This window comes from Medicago truncatula, chromosome 2 (assembly GCF_003473485.1).
Source record: "Medicago truncatula cultivar Jemalong A17 chromosome 2, MtrunA17r5.0-ANR, whole genome shotgun sequence".
Classification (NCBI taxonomy): Eukaryota; Viridiplantae; Streptophyta; class Magnoliopsida; order Fabales; family Fabaceae; genus Medicago; species Medicago truncatula.
Genome location: NC_053043.1, coordinates 49,538,512 through 49,561,766, shown reverse-complemented (window position 1 = coordinate 49,561,766; position 23,255 = coordinate 49,538,512). Strand labels below are relative to the sequence as shown.

Genomic DNA, 23,255 nt, shown 5'->3' with positions numbered 1-23,255 from the left:
GGGAGTAAAAATTATAATGCATAATTTTTAGGAAAATTCTATGGTGAAGTCATGAGAATGACTTTTTCGGTGAAGTTATGAGAATGATCAATCATTGAACATTTGCGTATCTAATGCATACCACGTCAAATTATATGGTGTGTTGCACGTTTGCTCATAGGGTATGTCACTATATCTTTACTTATTACAATTGTGTCCTTAATAAAATTAAAATTAAACATTTTTAATATTATTTTATTTTTTAATCATAAAAATTGGATACGAGACACTTCCATCTTCCCCATTGTCTTCACTTCAGAATTAAAATTGGATACGACCACTTCATCTTCCCCATTGTCGCCCATCACTGCTTGCTCGATTGCATCTTCAATTATCAAGTAAAATTACAACATGTGAATTGAGAAAATTGCTATTTAAGGTTGCAGCACAAACTCAATGTGAGAAACCACATCTTCTTCCTGTGACAACAGATTCTGCAATCATAACAATGCAACCCATTATCAAAAAATTCAAACTTTAATATCAAAAAATGATTTTGAACAAAACCCAATATGGAAAAAAGTAAAGAAATCGTACAAGATCATATTGATGAAGAGAAAGGAGATTGATGGGGCAAGCTCTACGTTCGGCTTAACGAGCAAGAGTTTCAGCAGCATCCAATGCGTTACCAGTTTGAGTTGCGTATAGAATCAGAAGCTTATGATGCCGTTGTTGTTGAATCTCTTTCATTCTCTTAAGTTCTAAAAATGATTCAAAAGGGTATTTTCACCTTTTACTCGAATCAGAGGCTTACGAATTTTGATTGAGGTTTTGAGGCTTACGAATAAATGTTCTCAACGCTTTGCGCGATCTCAGCTGATAGTGACGCCGCAATCCAATAAACAATTGTGCCGTTACAAGAAGAACACGAACAAAAATGTATAATTTAGGTTAGCAAAATCCCCTTCCGCATATGAAGATGAAGAAGAAAGAGAGGATGATTAAAAATAATTTAATTTAAGCATAAAATCCGCTTATGCAGGTGAAGAAGAAAGGACCAAGATGAAGAAAAATGAATAATTTGCAGATGAAGAAGAAATGACGAACAAAATGAACAGATGAAGAACAAAAATGATTTTATTTTAAATAAAATAAGTTAATAAATCAAAAGTAATTAATATTTTGTATAAGGACTAATTTGTAATAAAGTAAAATTTAGTCTTACGGTGGTCCATCCGAAAAACATTAATTGACATGGCATAACAAGTTAACAACTATTCTATTGGCTAAATAAAATGACTTTTTTTAAAAAAATTATTTTCTTGACTACACCATAGAAGGCTCCCAATTTTTAATGCAATTGTTAGCATTTTCCATTTTACTATTTACTCCTTCTTGTCACATTTGTAAGCAAAAAATGATTTTTTATGTACATTGAATAATTAATGTATCCGGTCACATTTATGGGTTAGATACATTAATTATTGAATATACCTAAAAAGTTGTTTTTGCTTATAGATGTAACCGGAGGGAGTGCATGTTTTCTTTGGCTACCACCTTATAGCTACGGAGTTTTCACGACACTGATAAATGATGATTAATCCGTTGCAAAACATGTGAGATATACAATATGGATTCTCCTATATCAATCAAATTTTCTACATATGCAAAAGGCAATGGTCGAATCCATGTCCATTACCCTAAACGATTCAAATCTTTTGCCATTTGAACCAATAGTGTTGGTAAGTTATATGATATACTTTCATTCCATTTCAAAATACATGTCGCAATTTTACAATGTGCATTATTCACATAATTTTCTTTGACCATATTTTTTAACTAATATATAAATACAAATGTTAGCATGTAAGATTTTTCAAAATATCAAAATTTTATAATTTTTTATTATACATAACTAAAGATATTAATGGTCAGAGTTTTATATTGGCATGTGTACAATGATTAACTGCGATATGTATTTTAGAACAGAGGATATACAAGTTATAATTGATAAAATAATAAATCAAGTACAATGGAATTAATGAATTCAGTAGACTATACTATCATCATGAATGAAATATAGAAGTTAATTGTTGATTATATGTTGCATCGCCCATGGGAATTAAGACATGACACATTTAGGAATGTACTCTTTAAACAAGGTGGCCTACTTTCAACCACTCCATTGTTATTATCCACATGCTAGCTCATGGCAATCTCCCACCTACCCAATGCAACTCCTTAATTTTGTATAACTGCGCCTCTATTTCTCAGCCGTTCAACTTCATTTGCTAGGAATTAGTTGCAGCTTTGCTTAATTAATTTGCAATTTGTAGTCTTGGATTTACAGTACGTAAAAGATGAAAATACATGAGATAGAAGTATATAATAGAATAATCAACTGAGATAATTACAAAAATAGAAATGACGATAGATTGTTACTAGGATGATTATTTTTTTTAATGAAATTAAAAAGCAGTTTTCTGTTTTATTCTTGTCGCCTTTCTAAATTGGCATTATAAAGGACAAAAATGGAAATAAGTTATGATAGTACTAGTTATATGAACATTATTTGTACACTAAAGTAGGCATGATAATGCGGCAGTTGGGCACGAGTTTACCTTCCCCAACCCATGTCTGACTTCTATATACATATTCATTATCATATCCATATTCAACGGAAATGAGAAATTGAATCTCATCATCGTCCTCGACAAGTTCGGATATCCTCGTCTTCGCATTGAATCATTTTTTTAATTAAAAAAGAAGTTTTTTCAGCCATGAGATAAATGTTGTAATGCACATTATTCAACAATATTTCACTTTAACATTTTCAACAATATATCCTTACTTTAACATTTCGTTAACCGATGATGTGAGATGATGGAGATCGATGTGTACGATGAACGAGAAGAGAGAGAACTCAAGCGAGGGTCGTTTGACAGATACATTGTAACCGTGAGTACGAGTTTTGGGGCCACGCCTACACTAAAGTTTTGTTAGATACCGGTATCATGCATGTAAATAAAGTTAATTTATTTTTTAAAAGAAAATTAAATAAATGCAAAAAATAACATGATATTAGATTATTGGATGTTGGATACCCACTTAGCAAAACTTTTGCAGATAATGGACTCTTCACTATCATTAATTATATATTCATCATTGATGCTAAATAGAATGATTAGCATATAAATGGAATGAAATTTAGTAAGACGACAAATGTGTATGTATAAAGTTGATTCTCGAATGACCACAGCAAAGTTAACACAATTAACAACACTACGAGAATTAACTCCAAATTTAGTAAGACGACAAATAAAGCATTTGTGTGACTGTATAGTTATTATAATTTGTTAAAATTATACTATTGAAGATGTTTCACGGTGAAAACAAAGGAATATTTCACTTTATTGTTGTGTGCAAGTGTAAGTTATATGTCCCACATCAGATAGAAAAATATCTCTTACTTATGTGATTGTTCTAACTTCGATGTGGACACGGTCACCCAAACTCCTCCAGTGACCCAACACACTTTGCCAGTGTCAAGAGTTTTACCACGTACGAGCAAAACATCATAGAAAACAAAGAACCAACGTGTTTATTATATTTCCAATTCCAAGTACGCCATAAAAACGAATATGCAGTTTGGTTTGTCCTTCCCCTCAAGAAGTACCGTTGTATTGTAGGTCGTTTTCCTTCCCCACATCTACCTAAAATTAAATAAGAGAATGATTATATGATTTACCAGTTAGTTCAACTCTAAATTGGTCCTTGATTTTGTTATTAGAGATACCATTAAAAAAAAAAAACTATCACTGTAGCTTATATAAATGTTTAATCATGTCATAGATATATACTAAAAATGGACGTCCTTATATATACACAAAAGTATAGTGACGAAGTTCTCTAATTTTCTTTTAGAAATGAAGATGGTTCCTGTCTTGATATCTCCACCTAATCATATGTTGTAAATAAATGGTGTAAATAATATTAATCAAACTCATTAGGTTAGAATATTGTTTTTGAAAGATATTAGGTTTTAATAATAACAAATTAGTGCATGTACTATTTTCACAAGTTTAAAACATATTGAAAGATTTTATATATGGTACTATTAAAAAAAGATAAATATGTTTGTTAAGTTTGTTACATTTGAAAGTCAATGTCTATTTATAATTTTAATCAATATCAAAATTTATATAAAATATCGTTTGTAATTTACACGTAAAATTTCTATAAAACATTGTTGATAATCTACACACGTTAGCGTAATACAAAAAGTAGAAAAATGAGCATATAAGTGTCAATCTTTTCGTTAGTACATATAAAAGAATAACATTTTGTTCTCTGTAAAATAAAAAAAAAAGGAAAGAAAATAGAATAACATTTTGTTGTTACGTTTCACCTCAGGAAAAAAAAAAAATTGTTTTTACGTAGAAGGTCATCCAAACAAACACCTGATCCATCGCTGTGAAAGCTATTGATTGAAATCTTATATGAATTTTTGCTTAAGAAAGGACAATACTCTTGCAAAAGTGACAAGATAATTAATGATCTTGAAAGGTTTTATTTAAAATTATTAATGTTAGAAACTAATTATTTTCAGAAAGTACATTGTCGAGGGTTAAATTTGAGCACTTTTCAATTGAAATCTGAACATTGATTGCCACGTTTTAAAAGACAGACTCCTTCCGTCAAATCCAACTATATATATTTTTGGGTTAATAGTGTTTTTCACCCCTGTAATATAGGTCATTTCCGGTTTTCGCCCTTATAAAATTTTCGGTTTGATTTGCATCCTTGTAAAACTTTTTTTTTCCGGAAAACACCCCTCCCCCATATGACTGTACATATTTGCTGATGTGGTACATTGTGTGGCATGCTGACTGTACATATATGCTTATGTGGCGTGCTGACTGTATAATTAATTTTATTTTTTATTTTTCTAAGGCTACATGTGGCATTTGTGACTATTTTTTTTTTAAAAAATTATAATATAAATACATTTATACTAATTTAGAAATAAAATAAATTTTTGAAAATAAAAAAATTCGGGATTTTTTTTTTATTATGAAAAATATTTTCCAAATTTTTTATTTTTTGTTTAAATTAGAAAATAATTTTTTCTAAAATTTTAATTTCAAAAATGATTTAATAAAAATCTGGAATAAAATTTCCGAAAGAAAAAAAAAAATCTGAATTTCTTCTAAATTTTTTAAAATTTTGGTATCCAGATTTTTAAAAAATATGACTTTTTACTTAAAATTACGAATTTGTTTTTTCTAATTTAAATTTTTACTTTATTTTGAAAATTAAACTCCAGAAACTTTAAAAAAATTTCGAAAAAAAAATCTGAATTTCTTCTAAATGTTTTAAAAAATTGTATCCATATTTTTAAAAATAAAACATTTTCCAGAATTTTTTTTTTGTAGAAAAAATTTTAAAACTGTGTTTTTTTTTTTTAAATTTCGAATTTGTTTTTTCTAATTTAACTTTTTTTTATTTTGAAAATTAAACTCCAGAATCTTTAAAAAAAATACTGAATTTCTTCTAAATTTTTTAAAAAACTGTATCCAGATTTTTAAAAATAAAACATTTTCCAGATTTTTTTTTTTGTAGAAAAAATTTTAAAACTGTTTTTTTTTGGAAAAAAATATGAATTTTTTTTAAAACCTCGAATTTGTTTTTTCTAATTTTTTAATATTTGAATTTAAAAAAAAAACCGATATTTCAAAAAAATCTTATCGTTTTTTCAGAATTTTTTAATATTTGAAAAAAAAAACTTTTTTTTTCGATTTTTAAATTTTATGGAAAAAAATCTGAATATTTTTCTGATTTTTTTTTTTTGAAAATTAATTTTCAAATATTTTTAAAAATAAAATCTGATGTAGACAATTAATAATAAATAAAAATTAAAAAAAAATGCCAAGTCAGCGCCACATATGCGCATTTGATGAGTTGGATGGAGGAGGGGTGTTTTCCGGAAAAAAAAAGTTTTACAAGGATGCAAATCAAACCAAAAATTTTATAAGGGCGAAAACCGGAAATGACCTATATTACAGGGGTGAAAAACACTATTAACCCTATATTTTTTTTAGAGAAATCAAACTATAGTTGTTAGTATATAAATTATTAATTTTTTTTAGAGGAATATAAGTTGTTAGGAATATAAACTATATATTTGAGTGTACCGGTACATTCATTTTTTAAATTCATAGTTAAATGAATTATTTTTTGAAGAATTTTTTTTTTTTTATCATTTATAATTATAATAACTAAATCTTTATTCATCAAACGTGTCAACGAAATAATTTTTATTTTTTAAAATTTTTATCACTCATAATTGAAAAAAGTCATTATTTTTTACGATAATATGTAAAAAAAAGTTACTATGATTCTTATAAACAATTAAATGATGTTTTTTCTTATGAAATGTTGTTTTATAAAATATAAATATTGATAAATAGCTATTTACTACATAAAAAATGATCGTTCATTTATAAAATTAAGAAGCAGAAGTATCGGTACACCTCATTTTGTGAGTGTGCCGTAGAAGTTCCCAAATTATTAACAGAATATAGTTTTATGACATTCAATAAAAATTCATATCTTTTTAATATTATATTACCAATTTGTATTTTTTGTTGAAGTGATTGTCAATTTGTATTAATTTTTTTGAGTAAATTACACTCCCCTTCCCTTAAAGATGCGTAAATTACACTACCCTCTCCTCTTATGTTAAAATATACACTCTCCTCCCTTGAAAAATAAAATTTATACTCTCCTCCCTTATAAGATGCTTGAATTACAACCCCATCCCTTAGTAATTAAATATGCACTACACATTAATCTATTTTAACATAAATAAATATTTTTATGATATATATTAATTTTGAACCATTTAAGAAAAATTAAATCATTTCTTAATAATTTAAATGTCAGTGATAATTAAATTTAAATATTTTGCTATTGATTTGATAATTTAGAGATAAAATTAACTTTTAAATAACCATGTTTTATTGTCTTTAGTATTAGTAATTTTTCACATATTTTAATTTTATTTTGGGTTGTTTCATATTTTATAATAGGGTTTAAAACTACATGTTAATGAAATAGTGAAAAAAAAATAGCAAAAATTATGTATTCAATTTTTTATTATATTAAAATAGACCCGCAATACTATTTTTTTTTAAGTGTGTTAGATTATTATTATTTTTCTAGATTATTAGAAATAAAAAGTAAATATTGAGGGAGTAAAGTGTAGATTTTAACATAAGGGGGAGGAGAATGTAATTCAAGCTTCTCTTAGGGGAGGGGTGTGAAAAAAATCTAATATGTTTTGAATAAGAGGGGACGAGAGTGTATATTTTAACATAAGAGAGGAAAAGAGTGTAACTCAAACATCTTTGAAGGGAGGAGAATGTAATTTACTCTATTTTTTTAAAATGATCACCAATTTGTATGGTAACTATATAAAAGAAGTATTATATTTCTCTGTTAGCTTAACTCAGTTTGTATAGTTGAAATATATAGGGTTGGGGTTCAAAACTTAAACTCCCAACTTATTCACTTCAAAGTAAAGTGAATTCTTAATCATTAATAGACAATAAGACCAAAAAAAAAAAATGCCGCATAAAAATAATAAATAAATTATATAAATACACATAATTTTTAATTGAATATTTATGCAAAAATAACTATAACAATAGAAATGTCCATTTTTTTAAAAGAGAAGAGGATATCAACTCAAAATAACCCATCACATCTTTTGAATCCACAAACTAATTAATGTTTCCATCCATTATTATTTAAAAAAAAAAAAAAAAAAAAAAGTAATGTATCTCTCCATTCCACGTGTTAATGACTAATAAGATGGCACCCACAACACAACCACAAACATTGGACGCTGGTACTCCGTCCACCACAGCAATTGATGAAGTCTCATTCCATAGTGGCAACACAACCCACAGACCATACATAAGATTAGCCTCAAAACAAACGCTCAATAAATATAAATTAATTTCTCAAAAAGTCAGTCCTATGTTTTGGTCGAGAAATTGAGTTTTTTGAAGGTAAAAATTGAATCAATAAAAAATAATTGGGTCATTTTGTTAAGTTTTGTCAAGTTTTTCACAAAATTCAAAACTAACCAAATTGATGAAGAACAAGTTGATTGGATTCAGTCAAATTCACATTTTTAAAATTTTAAGAAACTTATTATAAAATATCTAAAGGAAACTAATTTTGTTTAGATGTTGTAGAATTTTTACACATCAAAATAATTTTATGAGAAAAATAATAATATACAATAGTTAAAAAAATATGAATGCAAAATATTTTTTAAATAATACTATTGATTTACTTTTTTATATAAAAAAATCTAGGGTGAGAAGATTGTGACAGAATCGAGTGACTTGAAATTAAAATTTCTAAGATTAATGACTCTCTCTTTTTACCATTAGACCAAATCTTATCTAACAAAACTTGAGATCTAAGACACGAGGATGTCTGTGGATGCCGGACTTGAACATTAGTACCTTCCTTCTCCGGCGGATGAGGGGTGTACATGCAAATACTCTTACGACAAGTAAGAGTGCGCTGAATATGTAAAGTTTTATGATAGAAAGTGTGTGCATGTGAATGGAGGCTATGAACTGTCGTTTATATTGGTGAATTAGGGTTTTGGGCACCCTCAACCTTAATTCAGACATTTGTCCTAGAAAGATACTTATGAGTAGATTAGACGATGTTGGTCTTGGGCACCCTCAACCTTAATTGAGACATTTGTCCTAGAAAGATACTTTTGAGTAGATTAGACGATGTTGGGCACCCTCAACCTTAATTCATTCTGTATATCAGCTAATGACTTGGGAGAACCCAGTCCATCAAAGAAATGAGCCTTTATCCCAGTCCGAACAAAACCCTTGAAGTTAAATATCAATTTTTTATGACAAATAAATATCATTCTTGACATAGTTTAAAATAAAATATAACAATTGATTTTGGATCTTGAGTGATCGATTTTAAATAACGTGAAAGCAATATCCGATTTAAAAAATCAAGTTTTATCGGTTTGTTGTGTACCCCGACAAAAACTAAATCAATCTAATTACTTTAGATTAGACTTTTGGATTCATTGATTTGATTCAAGTAAACAAAACATATTAATTACTTTATATCGGACTTTCGATTCATCATATTATTGATTTGATTCTTACACGACTAAAAAGTAAACCAAACATTTTGTGACAATTTCTTGAACAACTCTCTCATTATCTCCATGATATTCACATTTTTTAAGCCCTTGATTAAAACGTATAGAAATAGTTTTTGAAGGAAACCCCACTTATACCCCACTGATTTTGGGCACTTGATTTGTTTTTATTATTATACGTGCTTGTTTGGTCAAGCGTTTTCACGCCCCAAACCACGTTTTGAAGGCAAAACACCGTTTCAATTATTTTTCTTATGTTTGGATGTTTTGCAAAATCAAATCCCAAGAAAGTGATTTTGGTCCCAAACGTGGGTTTTTCAGAAGCCACAAATTGAAGCTTCCACGGCAATTCAACAATCACGTTTCACTTTAAAAGGATGATTTACCAAACTACCCATATTCACACAAACAACACAACTGCTTCTTCTTCACATCACCCAGATTTCAGCCAGTTGCATGTTCCCCTTTCTCTATGAAACACACAGCCATACAAATCTCTCTTTACTTTGGTAAGTTTGAGGCCATCACACAAGCTTTGAGTGATGAAAAAATGGGAAAAGAATATTAGAGATATGGGAGGAGGAGAAATGGCAGAAGGGTATTGAGAGATGGGGAAGCAAATCAAAATGGTAGAAATCAAAGAGACATACAAGAAATTGAAAGATCTATGTCAATGGGTATCCAATTGGTATGAAATTGAAGGATTTGCATAAATGGGGATCCAATTGGTATGAGAGAGTTTCTTGAAAATGTTTTTCTTTTTCTTTTGAGGGTGAACGTGTTGTTTTCTTTCTGTTCCTTATTGAAGTTAAAAATTTATTTGTTATTTATAAATATAAATACTTTTTTTTTTTGACAAAAATAAATATAAATACATTAAAAGTCCATTTTGGTTGTTAAAAAAAAAACCCATTTTGGTAATTAGACACCCAAAATCAATTTTAATCCAATCTATCCAAACAACATCAATTCATATGAATTACTTTTAAATGAGTGCATCAAAACATAAATCAATTTACATCTAATTCACTTTTAATCAAAATCAATTCTCGCCACCGCCATACCAAACACACACTACGACTATTAAAAAAAGCATAGAAATAGTTTTGGAAGAAATTGAGGGTAGTTTGGTAAGACCGAGGATGGGAAATGGTGTTCATTCCTGGCACTTGTTGAAACAAGTTGCGAGTTACAACCTTTTTAAGGTGACCTCACAAAACGTGTTTCACTTCCATAATTCCCAACAACACATTCATTTCTCTTCTTCTGATCTCTCTTTCTCTCTCTTTTGTGTTGTGTTCTTGTGTTACACAGAAACTCAACTCATCATCATCAGTTAAAGAGAAGAGAAAGAGTGACAGAGAAAGAAGTGAATAAAATCTTAACACTCTCTCTCTCTCTCTCTCTCTCTCTATATATATATATATATATATATAACTTTCTCTTTCATTTCTGATACAGCAAAGCAGGACTCTTTCTCGCACTTCCATACCCATCATCATGATCTCCGCAACCAGATGCACCTTCCTGGTAACCCATTATCTCTAAATCACAAAATAAATATGGCTTTTTTAAATATTCAACAAGTTTCTGGGTTATTTGTTCTTCAGCTAAAAATAAATAAAAATTGTATTTTTCTTGTGAATTTTGATCAGATTAGCTGATTTATTCATCTAGGTATTATTATTAACGTTCACAATTTTCTGGGCTATTTGTTTTTCAGCTAAACATCATTTTTTTTTTTTTTTTTTTTTTTTTTTTTTTTTTTGTGAATTTTGATTAGATTAGTTGATTTATTTATCTGGGTATTGATATTAATGTGTTTTGTTTATGATTAATTTTTTCCATTTTGATGGAAATTATTACGAGCAGGGTTGCTCAGGATTAGGTGGGAGTGGTAACATCTGTGGTGGACAGAGAAGGGGTTATGGACCTTGGAGGGTGACGTGTATGTCACCAATCAATGATAGAAATGGCAGTGTTGTTAATGTGATGGAGACACCTTTGAAAGAAATTAAAAAGGAAGCAGTGGTGGAAGATGTGGATGATAATCCGATCTCCGGTGGCGGTCCTCGCGATGTTTATGGCGAGGATAAGGCCACTGAGGATCACTTTGTGACTCCTTGGAGTGTTTCTGTTGCTAGGTTAGTGTGACACTCATGATCTTGTGTTTTTACTAGTTAGTCCTAGATTTTGATCACATATCATAATTTTCTTATGTTTTATTTGTTCCTTGTTTACTGTGTTGTCTATGACATCCCCTCAATTGGAGTACTTGAAAATTTGAAATTTCATTGAAAAAGTTTTGTTGTTATGAATGGATCATGAAGATTTTATTTAATTTAATTTAATAATAAAGGGGAATCTTGAATATGCTTGTTAGATGTCATGAGTGTAGTTTTTTTGTCATATGTTTTGTTTCTGTTTGATATATGCTTGTAATAATTCACGTTACTTTTTTTGATATATTTTTCAACAGATTGAAACATTCATTTTTTATTTGAGAAGCTTCTTTATATATTAAGAGTTCTGTATATTTGTCCATGATCCAAGTTCTTACATGTTGGTTGATTCTTGGTTTTTAGTGGTTATACATTGTTGCGAGATCCACACTTCAACAAAGGGTTGGCCTTCACTGAAAAAGAGAGGGATGCACACTACTTGCGTGGTCTTCTTCCCCCAACAACTATTCCTCAAGAAACTCAGGTGAGGAAAATGATCCAGCACATACGCCAATATCAAGTTCCGCTGCAGAGATATATGGCAATGATGGATCTTCAGGTGTGTCCTTGTCAACAATCTATCTCGTCCCTTTTTGAACATTGTCAAAACTGTCGCGTTCTTTGGTTTTTTGTTCATGCTTTATTTATAAATTTGAAACTCGTCTTTAATGTAAAACCATATGTTATTGGAAGTTAATTCACATGGCCTGATTGGCAATATTTTGAATTGAATTCTAATGCTTTCACTCTGATATATTGTTGGTTGCAGGAAAGAAATGAACGTCTGTTTTACAAACTTCTCATTGATCACGTTGAAGAATTACTCCCAATTGTGTATACTCCAACTGTTGGTGAGGCTTGCCAGAAATACGGGGACATTTTTATGCGTCCACAGGGTCTTTATATAAGTTTGAAAGAGAAGTAAGTTTAATTGTGCCCGCTTGTTTATCCTCGTAGAATTTTTTGTTGCTGTTCACCTTTGATCGAGTCTTTAATCTATTCTTTGTATTGATTTTATTGTTTCTTTTTCTCTTGGGCGGTGTTTAAATTATAGGGGGAGGATTCAAGAAGTACTGAGAAACTGGCCTGAGAAGAACATTCAAGTCATAGTCGTAACTGACGGAGAACGGATCTTGGGTCTTGGGGATCTAGGTTGTCAGGTAATTTATATCATGCTTGTTCACGTTATTGATTTATGATAGTTAAATTGAATCACTAGATCTGATGTTGCAATCTCTCCTTTGACAACCTATTTTGTATTCTTAGGGAATGGGAATACCTGTGGGAAAACTTTCTTTATATACTGCACTAGGAGGAGTTCGTCCTTCAGCTGTAAGTATATTTCAGCTACATTGTAACTCGTTAACCCGTAAATAATGCCTACTGTAAACTTGCAATGATCTGATACTTTGTTTTTAAGTTATTGGTTGTGCATAGTGTAATCTTCATTTCCTATTAAATCTTTAATGTTATCTGTTACAATCGTTACAGTGCCTGCCTATTACTATTGATGTCGGGACAAACAACGAGAGGCTGCTCAATGATGAATTATATATCGGGCTAAAGCAAAGACGAGCAACTGGGCAGGAATATTCTGAACTCATGCACGAATTTATGACTGCAGTCAAGCAAACTTACGGTGAAAAAGTCTTAATTCAGGTATCAATCAGTATCAAAAGGCACAATTTATTTCCTGGCTTACCGGACTGTAATCTGTACTAATTCCATTTTTCCTGTTTTCTGTATCTGTTATATCACATAATTAGTTTGAAGACTTCGCGAACCACAATGCTTTTGATCTGCTTGAAAAATATAGATCAACACATCTGGTTTTCAACGACGATATTCAGGTAATAAATTGCTATCTTAAATATTGATTTCATGTATTTTGTTAACTTATGTACTCATATCATAACCGTCTCCGACACTTTATCTACTTTATTCCAGGGAACGGCATCGGTTGTTCTTGCTGGACTAGTTGCAGCTTTGAAATTGGTTGGGGGAAACTTAGCTGACCACAAATTCTTATTCCTTGGTGCCGGCGAGGTAATGTCTTATTCCTTGACATAGCATTTTGAAACTTGTTAGATGTAGGTTTTTTAAAATCTTGGAGTAAAACCTGGCTGCTATTACATCATTTACTCTTTGTGGCTTAAGTGTGTTGTTTGGTGGTTGCAGGCGGGCACTGGAATTGCAGAGCTCATTGCACTTGAAACATCTAAACAGGTTGGTAGCTACTTTTAGGGTGGTGAGACTGAGAGTATTGTGATTGAGCATTGCATGAGTAATTTAAATTTATTGAGAAACTACCGTCTTTGATGCAGACAAATGCCCCATTGGATGAAGTGCGCAAGAATATTTGGTTGGTGGACTCAAAGGGATTGATTGTCAGTTCCCGTAAAGAATCACTCCAACATTTCAAGAAGCCGTGGGCTCATGAACACGAACCTGTTAAAAACCTTCTTGATGCTGTTAATGTACGGTCAATCTTTCGGTTTATCACACCTTGATACATGCATATACACAACAGAAGTTTTGGTTCTTACATTTTCAATGTTATATTTTCAGAAAATTAAGCCAACAGTGCTTATTGGAACATCGGGACAAGGAAGTGCGTTTACCAAAGAGGTGGTTGAGGCGATGGCCTCTATTAACGAGGTACTTAGTCAATCTACTCATCTACCTAGTTAGTATCTCCCATGCAATTTCATGTCTGAATAATTCAAGTAATGTTGTTTTGTTCGATAATGCTTGTAGAAACCTATTATTCTTTCTCTTTCCAACCCAACGTCACAGTCCGAATGTACTGCTGAAGAAGCTTATACGTGGACACAGGTAATAGAACCGGCTTGTATTTTTGCATTGAAATTTGAGCGTATTTTTGGATCAACGCTGACTATTCTGTTTCATTTTTCTCAGGGACGTGCGATCTTTGCAAGTGGGAGCCCATTTTCGCCGGTTGAATATAAGGGGAAAGTGTTTGTGCCTGGCCAGGTCTAAGCCCAATATTTTTTTATTTAGCATAGTATTTTTCATGTCAAATAAGGTCTAATTTGGATGTTTTGTTCATCAGGCAAATAATGCATACATATTCCCTGGGTTCGGCCTAGGTTTAATAATGTCTGGGACCATTCGTGTACATGACGACCTGCTTCTTGCTGCCTGTAAGTTCACAACTGATTTGAACATTAATTTTAAATAAATTGATATAATAAGGTATGGTTGAAATGGCATGGTTTTAAATCTTTATTATTGAATGGAACAGCTGAGGCATTGGCTGAACAAGTATCAGAAGAGAACTTTGAGAAGGGTTTGATATTCCCACCATTCACCAACATCAGAAAGATATCAGCTCACATAGCTGCCAAAGTTGCTGCTAAGGCTTATGAGCTTGGTAAGATTTTTCTTTTATTTTACCTTTCCTTTCTCAACTCCATTACATGTTTTGCATATTTGAAGGCATTTTGGAAAAATGATCAAGGCTCTGCTTGTATAAACAATATAGTTAAGCGCTTATAGGATAGGCGCTTATCATATAAGTGTTAATGTATAAGTTATTTCAATAACAAAAGATAAAGTAAAGTCGATTGTTTCATATAAGTTATAAGTTGTTCTCATAAGCTTTCTTGTTTGCATTTTTGTCAGGCTTGGCCACTCGCCTTCCACAGCCAAAAGATTTGGTGAAGTTTGCCGAGAGCTGTATGTATACCCCGGCCTACAGAAGCTACCGGTGATACAACAAGACAATAATACCTCCATTTTCTTTTTCATGAAATAATTTTACTGGCAATTTTTTAATTTTTTATTTTCTTTTTCATGTTTTGTTTTTACAAGTCATAATTGTATTGGGTGGGTTAGTAAGGAAATTAGGAAGGTGTAGTGGTAGTTGGACTGCTAAGGGTAGCTTGAAAAGTTATGCTAAAAAATATTATTTTCTCTTTGTTTGACGGTATTCAAATTTAGAAATGGAAGCATTTTAAACAGTCACTTGCATATGTCATATTTACATATATAGTATATGGTTGAATTGAAAATGAACTGATTCAAGGAGATAAATGTGTTTGTTGATGGATTTAAGTCATAATTATAATCACGTGAACTCGTCTTTCTTGACCATTTTCAAGATATTAACAGTTTTCTTTTTTTGACCCAGTCAATATTTACGTTTCGTAAACAATAAATTATTGGTGAAAAAAAGACAATCCACAATTATTCTTAAGAAACTCTTCTGCAACCATTTCCATTTGTTTCGTGCTAGAATAGAGCAGTAATATCTTTTTCAATTGTTGTTTGTAGATGTAGTAGTAAGAACCATAAGAAACTCACATGAGATTTTGAATTTGAATTCAGATGAAATTGTTTAGTCTAACAATATCAGTATTGTCGGTTGACTTGTTTTTGGTGTCAATGGATTTCAAATCTTTTAATTAATATTTTGATTTTGATAATCAATTTATATTTTAAATATCTAATGGATGGTGAACTATTGTCCTCTTCTTCAGGCACGAGCAACTCAGGAAGTAGTATTTGACTTGTGGGAAAATGGGAATGGGTTTAATGTAAAACCATAGTATGTTGGTGGAAGTTCGTGATAGGATGTAGGGTTTACTTCATTGTATTGGGCACTTCTGAATTCAAAGAAAAAGGGAAAAACAATACAACACCACTTATGAATATGATTATGAAACTCATTTCTTACGGAATATTAGTCATAACATAAGATGAATTACAAAAGAAAAATATATTCAATAAAATTCAAATTTTTATGCTTTATGAAATATATACTTTTATACAAAAAAAATTAACAAAGTTTTTCTTTAATAATGCAAATTTTATTAATAAGCACTTTAGCATAAGCTGTGCTAAAGGCTGAAATAAGTGTTACAGATAAAAAGCCAGCACTATGGTCAAACAAAAAAACTGGTTTTTTGAGATTTAATTTAAATAACATTACGTCGTAGTGAGGCCGTTGAGGGACGCATCCCCGAAGCAGAATTTGCACGCACGAGCCTCTTTCCGGTGAAGCAAGAGAACAACAGATTAGTACAAGTGCGCTGCCAACCTTCTTTCCAGCATTCCTGGCCCGTTGATCACTTTGGGGAGGATCGGGAAATTATTATATATAAAAAAAAAAAGTTAAACTCTCAACCAGCCAAAAAATGATACGTGATTAAATATATTTAACTATAAATTAATCAGTCTCTCGAAAAACTATAAATTAGTTTAAGCTCTAAACTAAAAAAATGAAAAATAAATTTAAGACGAGGATCAAGAGTAGTGCTTTTGACAATGGATAGAAGAGCAAAATGTCTTGAAAGCTTTTTCCTGTTTTCTCTTAAACATTTCTTGAATACACTGTCATTTTAATTATTTGTTATGTTTTCATTTCTTGGTTTGGCTTTTGGGTATTAATAATCATTTTTATTTGTTGTATGATTCACATGTGAATTTATTTGTTAGAATCAATTACGCTAAACATGCATGTATTTCTTTTCCCTTGATTTTTTCTAAACATTTGGATTTTCATTTTTCTTCCATGCTTATAATTTGGTGTATGTATGATATCATGTTTCTTGCAGGCAAAGACACGGTGAAGCAGAAAGCAAAAAAACGCATCCGTGAAGTTCTTCGAGATATTGGTAATCATGATCGGAATCAGATTTCAAGAATAATCAAAAGGTTCTGAAATTTTCTTTTCATTTTCAGGTTTCTTGTAGTTTTCATGCAGGGAAAGAAACAATTGACTTCCATTAATCTGATCCTAATTCATTCTCATCCCTAGTTGCTTAGGTTCTCTCTCTCTCTCTCCTTAATTCCTGATTTATCGGAGGTTAAGTTCTCTTCTTTGTGTAACTTGAAGTTATTGGAAATACAACTTGAGTGTGATACAACATGCCTTACAATGAAAAATGCCATATCCATAAAAGGCGCCAAGAATACCAGCTATCTATCATTCACATCTCTGTTTTGCTGAAAAGGTAACATTCATTTTGATGGATCCTCTTTGAGTTTCTGTTTGAGGTCCATGAGATTCATCTAGCTGGTAGTAGTCTCCAATTCCAAATGCAGATTGTAATATACTATACTTATTTGGGGACAAATGATTTGGGACTTCGGGAGGGGTTTTCTTGTAGGTCTGGTATTAAGGGTTTCCCATGCCCCTGTTAGTGTTGTCATGAATTTAGTGTCCCAAGGGATTGGGAAATTCTATTTAGATGATTCTCGACTTAAATGGTGGGAATTTTATTTGTTCATAAACAATTTTAAATGAGAAATTGTAGGTGTCTAGTTATCTAGCACCTAACTTTAAAGGTATTGCGGTATTGTTTGTCTTCACTGCACATCTTTAATCTGGTAATTGTTACCTGTAATTTGTCCATGTCGTTGCATAAATGGTTATCTTTTATTTGTCAAGCAACAGGATATTAGATTTACCTTTTATTCTGAATGTAGATAAGGTAATATTTGTGATTAAAAAAAATATTATCAGTGGTTTAACAAAATTGTTCTTAATAAATAGTATGAAAAAATAAATTAAAGAATTGAAAGAATATATTTTTTTGACAAAGAATTGAAAGAAGAAATAGTAAAAAATAGTTAAGGATATAATAAGAAAAAAACATTAATATTTTATTATTATCGTAAAACAACATATAATTTGTGACAATTTTTTTATTTTATAAAATGACATACGGGATAGAGTGGGAGTATAAGTTTTTTCTTTTAAGGGTCAATATAAGAAAGTTGTGTGCGTGTATTTACATCTAATTATATCTCACTAAGCAAAGCCAATCCAATGATAAAGCAAGCCACCAAGACAATCATCTTAAGCTTGAAAAATATAAATTTTTTATATAAGAATAAACACAAAATACTGTAATCTTATCTAAAATTAATATTCTCACAACAAAATATCCACCGAAAACACTGCATGGTAGTCCAAAATATCAAAGCTATATCATCAACACAAGAATTAGCTTTGAAGTGTATATGGTTCACATGACTAGTCCAATTGGGATGGTGGTCCCTTTTCTCCCTGGGAACTGGTTTAAAAAGACAACATTATTTATTTTATTAAGTTGTAGAAAATAATGTCTATGTTAATTTACAATTATTGAGTAAAAAAATGTTAAATGTTCAATTACCTGCTTGGGGGCACGTGAGGATGACACTACATAAAACCATCACGAAGACAATGATATCTCTTAACTTTAATTAAATTAGTTATACTTCAATTTGCTAATTACTTTATTATACCTTTAAATATTTTAATTCCTTGGATAAAGCTAGTTTCTTGGAATTTAGATATATGTCATTTACTATGATAACATATTTTATTTTGTTGGTATTAACCATCAAATTCTATGAGAAAAAACATTTGATAATTCAGAATTCGACCTCAAAGTAAGTAAAACTTGATTAAAATCTATTCTACCAAAAAATTGAATTTAAGTTTTCAAGAACAATGTCTTGATGAAGCTTATTAACCATTTAAATCAAATTGCATACTTTATCACGGGAACATAAAAATGGTACAAGATATACTTCCTCTATCCCATAATAATTAAGTTATTTGCAAAAAAAATATTATCCCAGTAAAATTGACTCATTTCACTTTTCAATACAATATTAATTACTCTCTCTTTCAAAATGAGTGTCGCTTTAGACAAAAAAATTTGTTTCAAAATGAATGTCACTTTCAGTTTCCAATGCAATAATAACTTTTTCTTTTCAATTGTACCCTCCAATTAATACTTTGCACGCTACTTCCAAAGTATTATTTTTAAAACTAACTAATAGCTAATAAGGATAATTTGGTAAAATAACCATTCTCTTTATTTTAATATTGCATTTCTTAATATGTGTGTAAAGACCTAAAACGACACTCATTTTGAAACGGAGAAAGTACTATTTTTTCTTCCAATTATAACACTAATTAATACTACTTTCATCACTCCCAATTCAATATATTCTATTTTGCATTTATGATAAAGAAGAATGCACTAATAGTTTCACAAGGGCACTCAAACCTATTTTTCTCTCTTTCATTTATACACTTTTTCTTAAAAAGTATGAAATGAGTCAATAGCTCAGTTAAAATGGGACGGAGGAAGGATGTGTTACTATAACATATCTTGAATTATTATAGTCTAGACATTAATAAGTCTCCACAACTAAAGTATGCAAAAACTTTTTTTTTTTTTTTTTTTTTAAGGATAAAGTATGCAAAAGCTTGACTTTGCCTCATTAACCCTATCTTGATCCCTATGGTCTAAGGCATTTGGAAAATGTATAATTTGCCGTAATCCATGCTACAACGTGTCCGTACAAATCATATTATTAGATACACCCTCCGGTCATTAATATAAGCAAAAATTTATTTTTTAGATACATTCAATTAATGATATATGTGACATATAATAAAGACCACATACATCATTAATTGAATGTATTTAAAAAGTGGATTTTTACTTATATTAGTGACCGAAGGGTGTAGATCTTTATCATCGGAGATAATTTTGTTTACTTGAGACTGAAAATTTTAATATTTAGGACGGCCAATGAAATGGCTACAAAATTAATCGTCCATGTGTCTGAAAAATTAGTCCCAAGATATGGCATGAACTTAAAGAAGGATTCACACTTTTATAAATAAATTAAAAAATACAAGAACAAATCTTTGATATCCAATAAAGAACAAAGCAATAAAAAGATTCACACTTTTGTATACACTCAAGAGAAAATATTACATCTGCAATCAAGAACACACCCCATAAAAATTACTACCAAAAAGCAAATCTTTCTACAATTAAAGAGAACATTTTTCTTCATCGCACATTGTTTGGTGCAGATTTTTCAACATCCCCTCCATTCAAGCATGTTTCTTGCCACTAGACAATCAATGATCCAAGCTTTTTGTTGGTGGTTGCTGCAGATCTGAATTGTCAAGAGAGAAAAAGAAAAAATGCAAGAGATGATAGGAGAGAGATAATGATGATGAAATAAAAGAAATTATTGAGTGTTGATAGGATATAGTAAGACTATAGACTTTTATAATCCAAAGGTTGATCAATCCTTATATAATGGTTCATATTCATTTTTACCAAAAAAACTAAAAAAAACTATGTCTCCTACCATAGGAGACCTATTAAGGTCTCCCATCAGAAATGGAGCCCAACTTGCAGTGGGAAGAAATGTTTGGAAGACTATTTTTTGGATGTAAATCGAGTAATATATGCGTGCAGATGCAAATACTAGTTTCTCGAGCTACAATGAGTTTAATTTGTTTGAACTTTATTGATGTTTTAAACTAAACATTTTTATGATAGAAGTACTCATTTATATAAGCTAAATAATACTTTTAGTCTATTAAATTAATTTTAGGTTTCACTTTCTGCCTTGATTTTTTTTTCCTTTTTACATTGGTTCCTTAATTTACAGACAATTTTGGTCTCATAGGTTTTTTTCACTTAACATATAAATATTGAAAAAAAAAATTCCTTAAGTTACAAACTTTAGACACTTTCGTCCTTCCTATTATGAATCAAAAATGTCTTAACATTTTAACTAAAAGGAGTAACGTATCTAACGTTCATGACTTAAGGGACTAAAATAAAATAATAACAATTTCAAGAACCATATTATATAACATTTGTAACTTAAAGGAGCAAAATGAAACAAAACAAATTTAGAGACCAAAGCGAAACTTAAAAATAACATAAAGGATAAAAATGAATTTAACCTATATATATATATGAAGTAGCTTATAAAGCTTTGACAACCTTGAATTTTAATTAGCTATATATATATAAATGATTAGTAAAAGTTAAAAAAAAAACACAACTTTAAAATTAATTAATAAAATATCTGATAAGTATTATAAAAATATAGAGAATATTAATTTGCAAATACTAGTTGAAATAACTGCAATGAAATCTAAGTTTATAAAGGTTCTTCTTGTGTTTGAAAGGTTATTATCAAGACGAAGTTTTGAAATCTAATTTCAAGAATAGAATTGAATTGGAATAGGAGAGGTTTTTCTTTAGTATGACAAATGGTTGGAGGATGATTATTTTTATAATCATGTTGCTTATGTTCATATTAATGAAACTAATTTGAGACTGAAGAACATTTATCATCACGACTTTTAAAATTTCTCTCATCTAATTCAGATACCTCTCCATATTCAACTTTAAATTCAAAGTATCTTCATAAATAAAAGTTTTTATACACTCCCAATCACAAAGCAACCTTTATGAAAAGTAAGTAGCAAAGATTAATTAGTTGTATATATCAGCTTGGCAAAACCTCTTAAAGAAAATAGTCTGGTAAAAAAGAATGTAGTATATTATTAGCAAGATACAAAAGAAAGTCTGTAATCTTTTTTGACAGTGGTTGGGGTTTGAACTCCGAACTTTGCATATTTTATGCATTGTTCCAATCAACTGAGCTAAGCTCATGAGGACAAGAAAGTCTGTAGCTAGTAAAAAATAAGATAAATGATATTTTTATAACAACTTTTTGAAAACTTTTGAAACAACTCTCTCTTACTCTCATATACTCACATGTTTTTTTTATTCTTTTTCTTTTTCTTCATCTCTCTATTGTTTTTGTACAATAAAAATAAAGAAAAAGTGGTTGTCACAACGGTTGTACAAAATTGATAGTACAAATATCACTCGTCAAAAAGAAAATATTCCTTTTGGATTAGGTAAATAGATAAAGTAATGTGCATGTAATAGCTTCATGTCCACGTAAAGCAGGTGGAGCCACTAGTCATTCCACGTGACCTATTATTACTGTTCCGAAACTACATTTATTGGCCATTTCTAGATTTCTAAGTTCCTATTTAATCGTAACGCATCCAAATCACTTCACCAAACCAAAGTACAAATACAATACAAACACCACCATCTATCCCCAATAATTGCGCAAACGAATATTATATTATTGAACAATAAACATTCAAATAATTGGTCAACAAAAACAAAAAAAGAATCCAATATAGATTTGGAAAGAAGAAAATCAAAAGCACTTTTGCCATATATATGTTTGTTGAAAGGATAAACAGATAAAAAGTTTGCGTCCGTGTTTACTCTCCAACCATTCTTTTCCTTAAATAATCAAAGCTATCCATTTTGAGTTTTGACCAACTCTAATTTCTCAATAACCATAATTAATCTTTCTTTTTCTAAAATTATAATGCAATTGCTGCTAAATTAAACTAAAAAAAATATACTACTAGCTGTAGTCAAATACTAATAAAAGTGAAAATTAGTTTTACAAAAAATTAAATAAAGGACATGACTTTCCCATTATAAATGTGCGATTTAAAGTTAGTTCCACAATACAAGGTAATACAGCGAAACAAAAATTAAGATAAAAAAGCAAAACTAACTAAATATTTAAGGTAATAGTTTTGAGTTGAGGATAAGAAAAAATATATAAATTTTTAAATTTCAGAGAGCATTTTATATATAAGTGTAAAACTCAAGAGTTATTGACAAAATATTATGTTGATTAATAGAAGAATTTGATAGAGGAAGTAAATTGATTAACGCGGTACAATTTTAACAATAATTAAAGTTTTGTTTTGTTAATGTCAAAGGATAGTTAAGAAAACTTACAATTTTAGAGTAATTGACTATTTACTTAAATAAGAAGTTAGAAAGGTAAAATAGTAATTACAATGTGAAAAGAAATGAACGATGCACCGCGTTCTCCTATGACACCATTTAACACGTTAAATCAAAATTCCACATTTAACCCCAGGTTTAACAAAAAAAAAATATCCAGTAGTATTATCCAAACAAACATGTAACCAAAAAAAAACAAAC

General features: G+C 30.0%; 1 protein-coding gene across 1 annotated transcript; it reads left to right on the top strand.

Annotated features, from left to right (window-relative positions):
• The first annotated feature begins 10,294 nt into the window (after positions 1-10,294).
• LOC11434761 (NADP-dependent malic enzyme) lies at positions 10,295-15,405 on the top strand. Its single transcript, XM_013610057.3, has 18 exons — positions 10,295-10,401; positions 10,658-10,726; positions 11,069-11,340; positions 11,782-11,977; positions 12,188-12,339; positions 12,473-12,578; positions 12,685-12,750; positions 12,910-13,077; positions 13,185-13,268; positions 13,366-13,464; positions 13,597-13,644; positions 13,743-13,895; positions 13,987-14,076; positions 14,176-14,253; positions 14,338-14,412; positions 14,492-14,582; positions 14,684-14,812; positions 15,064-15,405. The coding sequence occupies exons 1-18, from the start codon at positions 10,339-10,341 to the stop codon at positions 15,150-15,152; spliced, it is 2,028 nt and encodes a 675-aa protein (XP_013465511.1). The 5' UTR covers positions 10,295-10,338; the 3' UTR covers positions 15,153-15,405.
• Positions 15,406-23,255: the final 7,850 nt, after the last annotated feature.

What these genes read in the sequence shown, in the direction of transcription:
- LOC11434761 (XM_013610057.3), top strand. Translation starts at nt 10,339, where the DNA reads ATGGGAAATGGTGTTCATTCCTGGCACTTGTTGAAACAAGTTGCGAGT. An exon ending in CACTTGAAACATCTAAACAG is followed by an intron (nt 13,645 to 13,742) that starts GTTGGTAGCTAC and finishes TCTTTGATGCAG; the next exon opens with ACAAATGCCCCATTGGATGA. An exon ending in CGACCTGCTTCTTGCTGCCT is followed by an intron (nt 14,583 to 14,683) that starts GTAAGTTCACAA and finishes TGAATGGAACAG; the next exon opens with CTGAGGCATTGGCTGAACAA.